Source organism: Pecten maximus, chromosome 2 (assembly GCF_902652985.1).
Source record: "Pecten maximus chromosome 2, xPecMax1.1, whole genome shotgun sequence".
In the NCBI taxonomy this organism is placed as follows: domain Eukaryota; kingdom Metazoa; phylum Mollusca; class Bivalvia; order Pectinida; family Pectinidae; genus Pecten; species Pecten maximus.
The window spans coordinates 3,223,967-3,237,454 of record NC_047016.1 but is presented as its reverse complement, the minus strand read 5'-3'; the positions used below and the strand labels follow the sequence as shown (position 1 = coordinate 3,237,454).

The window sequence follows — 13,488 nt, the reverse complement described above, 5'->3', positions numbered from 1 at the left end:
CCATCTTTCACTCTTCCTTCAAAACATTTCATAGCTTTAAATAACACTTTTTAGTAACCTGTAATTGTCAAAATCAAAGATGGCCATACTCTCTGTCATCCATCCATCTGATGATTGTTGGCTAAAAAACATTAAAATTTATATTACAACAATTATCTGCTGCTGCTTAGTTCATAAACAACTGTGAATCCTTCGTGAAGTTGGGGCAAACTGTTAAACTTGGCAATAAGGCGTGATTAGTTTTTCGTCATATTGAATGATTAAAATATATAGCCCAATGTTTATCTTAGTTGCCAGAAAGACTCATCAATATAATTCACTTTTAAGCAATATGATGCTCACAGCCCTGTAACGTTTATAAAAACAAGTTCAGCAGAAAATGTTACTTAACTTAAATTCTTGAAGACCAACCAAGTGTAATGTGAAATTGTAGAATTATTTTCCATTGTTTTGTAAGTACTACTAATAGCTTAGATCACCAAGTTTTAACAGTACACCCACCTCCAAGAAGGTTTCACAGTTGTTTAAGAACTAAATAGCAGCAGATAAAAGGTTCAGTATAAATTTTAACTATCTGAGTTAGACTTTGTTCTTGTCTCAGATCGTACCTATAAATAAGTGGTTTTGTAGCTTTAAAGAGCACACCTACGTTCTGTCATCATCTTGGCCTACCATCTTAAAAAGGCCTTTCCCTAACAGGTACATGGCAGTGTTAATTATTGAAATCAATGACTGGATATAATAAAGACAGTTACTCCTAAACCAGTTGTTAGGCTGGAGACTACGGACCTCCAGCTTGTGAGTATGTGTGGTGAGGATAGAGCTAATACTGACCTGTACGAGTACGCTCCGGTGAAGTTTCCCTCGGAGAGTTCATGGGTGCCCGAATATTCTGTGTTGGAGACAGTGTGCTTGTCCGTGAGATCATCAGGTCCGCCTGAGTGCCCTCCGCTGTAGGGGGAGGGGCCGATGGCTCCCTGAAGAAGGCCTTGGAAGGGGACTGAGTGGCAGCAGGCGTGGTGGCCGGGGCCTGGGGCACTTTTGTACTCACGGCGGGAGAAACAGCATGTAAGGGTGTACCAGACATCCCAGTAGCGGATCGGGTCGGAGACTACAGAATTAAAAAAATGGGTATTAAAAACATTACATATATAGGACTATGACATCCTACAGACTAATACCTAATCAGAATGAGCTTTGAACTGATTGTCACATTCAAAAAGAGAAATATATAGAGAAAATAAAGTGTTTCAATTTTGTTAAAAAATCATTTCAAATAAAAAGGTTCTTATAATTGATATATTCATTTTGAAAGTTTTTATTTTCTATTGATATTACTCACAGGCACTAAAACAATGCATGTGAGGTGATCATTTACCATGGAGCCATGCAAAATGTGAATAACAAAAAAGTTTGGCCTTAAATTTTTTTTATGTTTGTGTGCAGACCATCTAGCCTCATTGTATGTGCTGTTTTTTTAATTTTGCCAAAAAACAACAACAAAAAACAAAAAACAAAAACAAAAAATACAATAATGATGATAATGATAATTAAATAGCTATTCTGGTAATGGAAGTGGTTTCCTGTAATCTCTATCATCATAACAGTTATAACTGGGACATGTAAAGAAGACACTAAGCGAAGTGAAAATAAAGAAATAGAACACCTAGGCAGTAATGAAAACAACATGATGATAATAGTTCTCATTAACGACTGACAAGCAGTAGGCTATATTAATAGGGTAATGAAAACAACACCATGATAATAGTTCTCATTAACGACTGACAAGCAGTAGGCTATATTAATAGGGTGTGTGGTTACACACCACACATCCAATTTTAAGCAGTATTTTATGACGTGGCACCTGTAAGAGCCCCAGTGGTGCCCAGGAACAGGTGGTAGTGGTGAGATATGGGGGCGGACATACACACTGGTCCTGCCACAGTCAGACAGGACTGAAAACCTCTTAACTGTTCTTCATAAACAATCATTTACAGGCAAGAATTGACACTGTCATCCAATCAGATGGCGTCTGTGTCCTGTTTGATTTTCAGCTTTGTTTCATTCTCAATAAAAAGTTTGTAAGTCACAAGATCTAAAAGGACATTAAATTCTATATGTTTAAACAAAAATAAAATTAAAAAAAAGAAATAAAAGGAACAATTTCATTGTCATACTGAATAAAACTTTTCATAGAAATAATAATTTTTCATTACATTGCTGGGTAAAGATGGGTAAAGACCATGTAACATTGCTGGGTAAATATGGGTAAAGACCATGTAACATTGCTGGGTAAATATGTAGAAAGACCATGTAACATTACTGGGTAAATATGGTAAAGATCATTTAACATTGCTGGGTAAATATGGGTAAAGACCATGTAACATTGCTGGGTAAATATGGGTAAAGACCATGTAACATTGCTGGGTAAATATGGGTAAAGACCATGTAACATTGCTGGGTAAATGATGGTAGAGACCAATGTAACATTGCTGGGTAAATGAGGAGAAAAACCTTACAACATTGCTGGGTAAATATGGGAAAGACCATGTAACATTGCTGGGTAAATATGGGTAAAGACCATGTAACATTGCTGGGTAAATATGGGTAAAGACCATGTAATATTGCTGGGTAAATATGGTTAAAAAACATGTAACAGTGCTGGGTAAATATGGGTAAAGACCATGTAATATTGCTGGGTAAATATGGGTAAAGACCATGTAACATTGCTGGGTAAATATGGGTAAAGACCATGTAATATTGCTGGGTAAATATGTAGAAAGATCATGTAACATTGCTGGGTACTTCTTCACTTAGCCAGTAATTTGAGTCTCCGAAATAGGGGGGATTGGAACATGAAGATACAAGAATTATAAAACTTTTTCCTGTATGGAAATTATCTTTGTTCCTGTACCCATTGATGATATAGGGATTGCTTCCCTTTGCACACATTAAATCACTTAGGGATTGTCTCCCTTGGCTCATATTCCAAACCATTAATTTTTAATGAAATATTGATTTAAGGATTGAATTACTGACATTCATTAAATAAGCTTTAGATACTGAGTAATAAACCAGCAGTAATGGTCACTTTAAGTTAAGAAAGTAAAACTTAAGTAAAAAATACAAAGATAAAATCTGACAATAAAACAATGATAAAACACCTTAATGATAAAATTACCTCAACCCACATCAACCGTATACCAATCCAAACATCAATATATATCATACATTAGTTTTATAGATAAAACTGTTAAAACCAAGTAATGGTGTCCCTGTAAATAAAATGAAGAAAAAAAACATGCCACCATGCAGTGTTGAATTCACGTCGTACATGACAGCTCAGTGTAAATTTCTATGATCTGTCTGTGTGATTATAGGATTATAAACAGTCCAGTAAAAGATTGAATGTTGTCGCCTCAAATACATCACCTTAACTGACATAATCATTGACATGATTTGAAATTTAAAATAGCAAATTTCGAGTATAAATTGTTTACTTTTAAAAGATCTTACTAAAGTATTCACAACAGACAGATTTAGAAACCTGATCCAGCACCAATGATGATAAGCCTGTGATTATCTCCCCTGTTCCATGTGTAGGCTGGCCTCGACACCATGGTTACAATAACATATATACATAATAAAACTCACATGCCAGTACGTCCATAAATGGACAATGTCCCTCTTGAATCGCTGAAACTGAATTATCATTGTCCTCTTACAGAACACATGTTGTTTTATTTGTCTTAATACAGGTGAAGATTAATTACCCCATTAATCACCAGATTATTCCCTTCACTACAACGTGTAGTAACATCATGGTAGAGGAGTAAGGAAGGGGGTGAAGTAGGCCAGTTTATAATCAGTATAAATTAGGACTTAAAGAATCAGACTTGTGCCAAATTGTCACCAACGGCCAGAGGCTTGACCCAGATTGTCACTGACGGCCAGAGACTTGACCCACATTGTCATTGACGGCCAGAGACTTGACTCACATTGTCATCGACGGCCAGAGGCTTGACCCACATTGTCATTGACGGCCAGAGACTTGACCCACATTGTCACCGACGTCCAGAGACTTGACCCACATTGTCACCAACGCCCAGAGACTTGACCCACATTGTCATCGACGGCCAGAGACTTGACCCACATTGTCACCGACGGCCAGAGACTTGACCCACATTGTCACCGACGGCCAGAGACTTGACCCACATTGTCACCGATGGCCAGAAACGTAACCCACATTGTCACAGACGGCCAGAGACGGCCAGAGACTTGACCCACATTGTCACCGACGGCCAGACACTTGACCCACATTGTCACCAACGGCCAGAGACTTGACCCACATTGTCACCGATGGCCAGAAACGTGACCCACATTGTCATCGACGGCCAGAGACTTGACCCACATTGTCACCGATGGCCAGAGACTTGACCCACACTGTCACCGACGGCCAGACACTTGACCCACATTGTCATCGACGGCCAGAGATTTGACCCACATTGTCACCGACGGCCAGACATTTGACCCACATTGTCACCGACCACAAAAGACTTGACCCACATTGTCACAGACGGCAAAAGACTTGACCCACACTGTCATCGACGGCCAGAGAACCACATTGTCATCGACGGCCAGAGACTTGATCCACATTGTCATCGACGGCCAGAGACTTGACCCACATTGTCACCGACAGCCAGAGACTTGACCCACATTGTCACAGATGGCAAAAGACTTGACCCACACTGTCATCGACGGCCAGAGAACCACATTGTCATCGAAGGCCAGAGAACCACATTGTCATCGACGGCCAGAGAACCACATTATCACCGACAGCCAGAGACTTGACCCACATTGTCACAGACGGCAAAAGACTTGACCCACATTGTCACCGACGGCCAGAGGCTTGACCCACATTGTCACAGATGGCCAGAGACTTGACCCACATTGTCACCGACGGCCAAAGACTTGACCCATGTGTTACATCACTATAACTAAATCTTACTATTTATATTATGTATATTGAATCTTTTTCAGTCCCCAGAGATTACTGAACTGGCTATTGAATGTATTTATGGATTTTTACTGTAAAGTTTGGGTATTGGAGCAGAAATTCAATTGTCTCTTATTATCAGGATAATATCATTTACATGATGTATCAGAATTTTAAGGTGTATGTCAAAGTGAGGTGTTTCAGTGTGGGAAATGCTTATCTAACAGTACTGTGGAGAATGACACTGATGTAACCAGGAATAAAACATGTATATAACTTCCTTTTGAAATACTTAAGTGAATCACCAAAAACTACTTTTAGTAAAATTTCTGTAGAACTACAATTTACCCTTAGTTAAATACTATTACTCCAATGAGATCATCATAAACATGCAGAAAACAACTGAACATCACAGAACAAACTGACATATCTAAAGAAATTGTTTTGAAATAGTTTTTTTTTTTTTAGAAATACTGGAATTTGAAATGCTGAAAATGACACACTTCTAAAATAAAATACACAATGTCTACTAAAAACAACACTAGTGTCACACACAACTGATTCTCTACATAAACAGCACACTTCATTTACTACATAAAATTCTAATGATAACAACAAAATAAAAGTTAACTTTCTACTAAAACATACAATCAGCCACAGTTTCACTTAAGGATATATGCTACCTTATTAATAATAATAACAAAAATGTTCAAAACCATAAACCTCTTTAACAAGACCAATATATTTATAGGACAATAGGACAAGTTGGTAATGACCACATTATCCTTAATTAATTATTACACAATTTATCAAGGAAGGCACTCTTACATAAATCAGAAATAGATCTTTACAGTACAGTAGCTTATATCCGTAAATCTGTGAATGTAATGATGAAACATGATGCTTTTTGGACATACCTGAACAGCTTCAGCAGCGACCTTTTTCTCCTCATGAGATACTGGTATATCAACTGGAGCTTTTGGGGTGGAAGGGGACTGAATGTTGACCTGGGATGGTGAGTTGCGCTCTGATTGGTCCTGTAGCTCTGCTGATTCTCTCAAACTGCCAGGTGGTATAGGCATGGGTGCTGACAATATCAAACAGTACATATCACAGATCCTCTTATATTCAATGGTTTATTTCTAAATTAGATGTAATCATCATTAAATTAAAAATATAATTCATTTTGAGTATCATCAGGTTTTTTTATCACATTTGCAGGGTAGATTTTACCTCTGTAATGATGCACTAAGTTACAAAAACCTTTCTCTAATAGTCAATACCCTGGTTAACCAAACACCCCTCCTTTCCCCAATACCCTGGTTAATCAAACATCCCTCCTTTCTCTGTCACCCTGGTTAACTTTGTAATACCTACTCTCTGTCACCCTGGTTAACTTTGTATACACCTACTCTCTGTCACCCTGGTTAACTTTGTATACACTACTCTCTGTCACCCTGGTTAACTTTGTATATACATACTCTCTGTCACCCTGGTTAACTTTGTATACCTACTCTCTGTCACCCTGGTTAACTTTGTATACCTACTCTCTGTCACCCTGGTTAACTTTGTATATACCTACTCTCTGTCACCCTGGTTAACTTTGTATACACCTACTCTCTGTCACCCTGGTTAACTTTGTATATACCTACTCTCTGTCACCATGGTTAACTTTGTATATACCTACTCTCTGTCACCCTGGTTAACTTTGTATAAACCTACTCTCTGTCACCCTGGTTAACTTTGTATACGCCTACTCTCTGTCACCCTGGTTAACTTTGTATACACATACTCTCTGTCACCCTGGTTAACTTTGTATATACCTACTCTCTGTCACCCTGGTTAACTTTGTATATACCTACTCTCTGTCACCCTGGTTAACTTTGTATATACCTACTCTCTGTCACCCTGGTTAACTTTGTATACACCTACTCTCTGTCACCCTGGTTAACTTTGTATATACCTACTCTCTGTCACCCTGGTTAACTTTGTATATACCTACTCTCTGTCACCCTGGTTAACTTTGTATACACCTACTCTCTGTCACCCTGGTTAACTTTGTATATACCTACTCTCTGTCACCCTGGTTAACTTTGTATACACCTACTCTCTGTCACCCTGGTTAACTTTGTATATACCTACTCTCTGTCACCCTGGTTAACTTTGTATATACCTACTCTCTGTCACCCTGGTTAACTTGTATATACCTACTCTCTGTCACCCTGGTTAACTTTGTATACACCTACTCTCTGTCACCCTGGTTAACTTTGTATATACCTACTCTCTGTCACCCTGGTTAACTTTGTATATACCTACTCTCTGTCACCCTGGTTAACTTTGTATATACCTACTCTCTGTCACCCTGGTTAACTTTGTATACACCTACTCTCTGTCACCCTGGTTAACTTTGTATATACCTACTCTCTGTCACCCTGGTTAACTTTGTATACACCTACTCTCTGTCACCCTGGTTAACTTTGTATACACCTACTCTCTGTCACCCTGGTTAACTTGTATATACCTACTCTCTGTCACCCTGGTTAACTTTGTATACACCTACTCTCTGTCACCCTGGTTAACTTTGTATACACCTACTCTCTGTCACCCTGGTTAACTTTGTATATACCTACTCTCTGTCACCCTGGTTAACTTTGTATATACCTACTCTCTGTCACCCTGGTTAACTTTGTATATACCTACTCTCTGTCACCCTGGTTAACTTTGTATATACCTACTCTCTGTCACCCTGGTTAACTTTGTATATACCTACTCTCTGTCACCCTGGTTAACTTTGTATACACCTACTCTCTGTCACCCTGGTTAACTTTGTATACACCTACTCTCTGTCACCCTGGTTAACTTTGTATACACCTACTCTCTGTCACCCTGGTTAACTTTGTATATACCTACTCTCTGTCACCCTGGTTAACTTTGTATACACCTACTCTCTGTCACCCTGGTTAACTTTGTATATACCTACTCTCTGTCACCCTGGTTAACTTTGTATATACCTACTCTCTGTCACCCTGGTTAACTTTGTATACACCTACTCTCTGTCACCCTGGTTAACTTTGTATATACCTACTCTCTGTCACCCTGGTTAACTTTGTATATACCTACTCTCTGTCACCCTGGTTAACTTTGTATATACCTACTCTCTGTCACCCTGGTTAACTTTGTATATACCTACTCTCTGTCACCCTGGTTAACTTTGTATATACCTACTCTCTGTCACCCTGGTTAACTTTGTATATACCTACTCTCTGTCACCCTGGTTAACTTTGTATATACCTACTCTCTGTCACCCTGGTTAACTCTGTATATACCTACTCTCTGTCACCCTGGTTAACTTTGTATATACCTACTCTCTGTCACCCTGGTTAACTTTGTATACACCTACTCTCTGTCACCCTGGTTAACTTTGTATACACCTACTCTCTGTCACCCTGGTTAACTTTGTATACAAATACTCTCTGTCACCCTGGTTAACTTTGTATATACCTACTCTCTGTCACCCTGGTTAACTTTGTATAATCTACTCTCTGTCACCCTGGTTAACTTTGTATATACCTACTCTCTGTCACCCTGGTTAACTTTGTATATACCTACTCTCTGTCACCCTGGTTAACTTTGTATACACCTACTCTCTGTCACCCTGGTTAACTTTGTATACACCTACTCTCTGTCACCCTGGTTAACTTTGTATATACCTACTCTCTGTCACCCTGGTTAACTTTGTATATACCTACCAAGTGTAAAGTCAACATCTCTGTAGTTCTTCTTGTTATATGTGAAGGTACGTGTTTTACGTAGACCCAATGGCAGCTCGGGAAGGCCTAACGAAATGGATGGGATCTTCGAGGGATTATCTGTTAAAAAATTGTTTGATATCATTCAATTTATCAAGCAATATAAATAAGAAATATTCCACTTTTTAAAAACTATTACACCACAATGGGAGTTAATCATTCATGAATATGAACTTGTCAATTTTCTATAGTCTCATCACTAGCATTAGATTGGGTCAGATTGATAGGATAAATGATAAGTTCCATATAGTGAAGTATAATTTGTGATCAATTCTAAATGAAAGAAAATGCTAACCTTCTACAGCTCAATTAAACAGATAATCCGAAGCAGAAGATATCATATTACTATAAAAATTTGTCATAATTGTGTTTATAGATGTACATATAAAGTAAGGACAATAACCTCCTATGGCTGGTAAAGGTTTCCGGAATCTTGGGAAATCTTTCATGCCACCAAAATAAAAGTCCCGGAAGGAGCCATAGTCACTGTCAAAGCGCCTATCATTAGTTCGTTGTGTGTCTGTTACACGTCCAGTGACCTGCCCTTCCTCCTCCTCTTCATCCTCTTCCTGTATATTTTCCTCATCATCATCCAGATAGAATACCGGTTTTGTCTCCATGAGGTGGGCTTGGCGAAGATGGCGGGCCTTGGACATGTGTAGGTTCATCTTCTTCTGCTGTAGGAGGTCAGAGCTGGCTGTCGACATGTTGGTGGTAACTCGGTCATATGGGGGCAAGAAACGCTCTATAATCTCGTGGATACGGTCTCGCGACATAAAGTCACTGCAAAACAAACGAAAACAATTTACAAGGGTGCCGTGGGGTGGAACAATATATACATATCTAATACAATAATAGTGTTATATATACTATCTGTCATTGATTTGTATCACCTTATGTGTGGTTGGGTGGCACTTTAACTCACACTGTTCACAACTATGTCAATGTTTTTTTTATCAGTTTGAGGGACACCAGTAACCAGAGTTACTTAAGTCTCCAACTCATTAAACACAAGTTGATACCATCATTATACAGCCTACCAAGTTTCATAGAATTCAGTCTAAAAATATAGAAGGAGATCTCAGGAAAGAAAACAAATGAAATAAACTAATGGCAATATTTCTTTGGCAAAAATAGTTGAATCAAAATGGCATTTAGTGAAACATAGCTACAATGTATACACTATGATTATAAAGCCTACAAAATATATCTAACTAGGATATTGTGTACTGAGTATCACATACCGTGGTATTTACCTTTAAAAGGGATTTTACTAGTAATGTTTTTATTGTAATAAAGTAAAGTCAAATCCCCACAGTTGCCCAAATTGGTTACTGCATGCCTGCATCTCACACAGTAACCCTGACATCCCAGAGGAAGGGATCATTAAGGCATCATTTATAAAATTCTAGATGAACTGTCATTTGTTTTTATCAGTGTAATGGGCCTGACATGTAAAATGTCAGTCCAACATGGTGATTCTATTAGCAGTAATTCTTCCCAGGTACAGACACGGTAAAACAGAGGGAAGCAACTGCAGTCAGAGTACCTTCTTCTTGTTATTAATAGAAACAGTAGTTTACAGATTTACTACTGCTAACATTGAGTCCTGCATGCACTGCCTCATCTTATCACTTATATACACTATCAAGTGATGTCCTACACTGCCTCATCTTATCACTTATATACACTATCAAGTGATGTCCTACACTGCCTCATCTCATCACTTATACACTATCAAGTGATGCCCTACACTGCCTCATCTCATCTCTTATACACTATCAAGTGATGCCCTACACTGCCTCATCTCATCTCTTATACACTATCAAGTGATGTCCTACACTGCCTCATCTAATCTCTTATACACTATCAAGTGATGCCCTACACTGCCTCATCTCATCTCTTATACACTATCAAGTGATGTCCTACACTGCCTCATCTCATCACTTATACACTATCAAGTGATGTCCTACACTGCCTCATCTCATCTCTTATATACACTATCAAGTGATGTCCTACACTGCCTCATCTCATCACTTATACACTATCAAGTGATGTCCTACACTGCCTCATCTCATCTCATATACAGTATCAAGTGATGTCCTACACTGCCTCATCTCATCACTTATATAAACTATCAAGTGATGTCCTACACTGCCTCATCTCATATCTTATACAGTGTCAGGTGATGTCCTACACTGCCTCATCTCATCACTTATATACACTATCAAGTGATGCCCTACACTGCCTCATCTCATCACTTATATACACTATCAAGTGATGCCCTACACTGCCTCATCTCATCACTTATACACTATCAAGTGATGTCCTACACTGCCTCATCTCATCTCTTATACACTATCAAGTGATGTCCTACACTGCCTCATCTCATCTCTTATATACACTATCAAGTGATGCCCTACACTGCCTCATCTCATCTCTTATATACACTATCAAGTGATGTCCTGCACTGCCTCATCACATCTCTTATATACACTATCAAGTGATGTCCTACACTGCCTCATCTCATCACTTATACACTATCAAGTGATGTCCTACACTGCCTCATCTCATCACTTATACACTATCAAGTGATGCCCTACACTGCCTCATCTCATCACTTATACACTATCAAGTGATGTCCTACACTGCCTCATCTCATCACTTATACACTATCAAGTGATGTCCTACACTGCCTCATCTCATCACTTATATACACTATCAAGTGATGTCCTACACTGCCTCATCTCATCACTTATATACACTATCAAGTGATGTCCTACACTGCCTCATCTCATCACTTATATACACTATCAAGTGATGTCCTACACTGCCTCATCTCATCACTTATACACTATCAAGTGATGTCCTACACTGCCACATCTCATCACTTATACACTATCAAGTGATGTCCTACACTGCCTCATCTCATCTCTTATACACTATCAAGTGATGTCCTACACTGCCTCATCTCATCACTTATATACACTATCATGTGATGTCCTACACTGCCTCATCTCATCACTTATACACTATTAAGTGATGTCCTACACTGCCTCATCTCATCACTTATATACACTATCAAGTGATGTCCTACACTGCCTCATCTCATCACTTATACACTATCAAGTGATGCCCTACACTGCCTCATCTCATCACTTATATACACTATCAAGTGATGTCCTACACTGCCTCATCTCATCTCTTATACACTATCAAGTGATGTCCTACACTGCCTCATCTCATCTCTTATACACTATCAAGTGATGTCCTACACTGCCTCATCTCATCACTTATATACACTATCAAGTGATGTCCTACACTGCCTCATCTCATCACTTATACACTATCAAGTGATGCCCGACACTGCCTCATCTCATCACTTATATACACTATCAAGTGATGCCCTACACTGCCTCATCTCATCACTTATATACACTATCAAGTGATGTCCTACACTGCCTCATCTCATCACTTATATACACTATCAAGTGATGTCCTACACTGCCTCATCTCATCTCTTATACACTATCAAGTGATGTCCTACACTGCCTCATCTCATCTCATATACACTATCAAGTGATGTCCTACACTGCCTCATCTCATCACTTATACACTATCAAGTGATGTCCTACACTGCCTCATCTCATCACTTATACACTATCAAGTGATGTCCTACACTGCCTCATCTCATCACTTATACACTATCAAGTGATGTCCTACACTGCCTCATCTCATCACTTATACACTATCAAGTGATGTCCTACACTGCCTCATCTCATCACTTATATACACTATCAAGTGATGTCCTACACTGCCTCATCTCATCACTTATATACACTATCAAGTGATGTCCTACACTGCCTCATCTCATCACTTATATACACTATCAAGTGATGTCCTACACTGCCTCATCTCATCACTTATACACTATCAAGTGATGTCCTACACTGCCACATCTCATCACTTATACACTATCATGTGATGTCCTACACTGCCTCATCTCATCACTTATACACTATCAAGTGATGTCCTACACTGCCTCATCTCATCACTTATATACACTATCAAGTGATGTCCTACACTGCCTCATCTCATCACTTATACACTATCAAGTGATGCCCTACACTGCCTCATCTCATCTCATATACACTATCAAGTGATGTCCTACACTGCCTCATCTCATCACTTATATACACTATCAAGTGATGTCCTACACTGCCTCATCTCATCACTTATATACACTATCAAGTGATGTCCTACATTGCCTCATCTCATCACTTATACACTATCAAGTGATGTCCTACACTGCCTCATCTCATCACTTATATACACTATCAAGTGATGCCCTACACTGCCTCATCTCATCACTTATATACACTATCAAGTGATGTCCTACACTGCCTCATCTCATCACTTATACACTATCAAGTGATGTCCTACACTGCCTCATCTCATCTCTTATACACTATCAAGTGATGTCCTACACTGCCTCATCTCATCACTTATACACTATCAAGTGATGTCCTGTACTGTCTCATCTCATCTCTTATATACACTATCAAGTGATGTCCTACACTGCCTCATCTCATCACTTATATACACTATCAAGTGATGTCCTACACTGTCTCATCTCATCACTTATATACACTATCAAGTGATGTCCTACACTGCCTCATCTCA

The 13,488-nt window shown here is 38.9% G+C and overlaps 1 protein-coding gene across 1 annotated transcript in view; it reads right to left on the bottom strand.

Moving 5' to 3' along the window:
• LOC117340541 overlaps positions 1 to 13,488 on the bottom strand; it is a 76,450-nt gene that overhangs the window by 20,208 nt on the left and 42,754 nt on the right. Inside the window, exons 11-15 of the mRNA XM_033902303.1 lie at positions 9,209 to 9,588; positions 8,746 to 8,865; positions 5,914 to 6,083; positions 3,655 to 3,702; positions 835 to 1,111 (exon numbers count right to left, since the gene is read on the bottom strand). Of these exons, the coding sequence (XP_033758194.1) occupies positions 835 to 1,111; positions 3,655 to 3,702; positions 5,914 to 6,083; positions 8,746 to 8,865; positions 9,209 to 9,588 (995 nt within the window). The remainder of the gene's footprint in view (positions 1 to 834; positions 1,112 to 3,654; positions 3,703 to 5,913; positions 6,084 to 8,745; positions 8,866 to 9,208; positions 9,589 to 13,488) is intronic.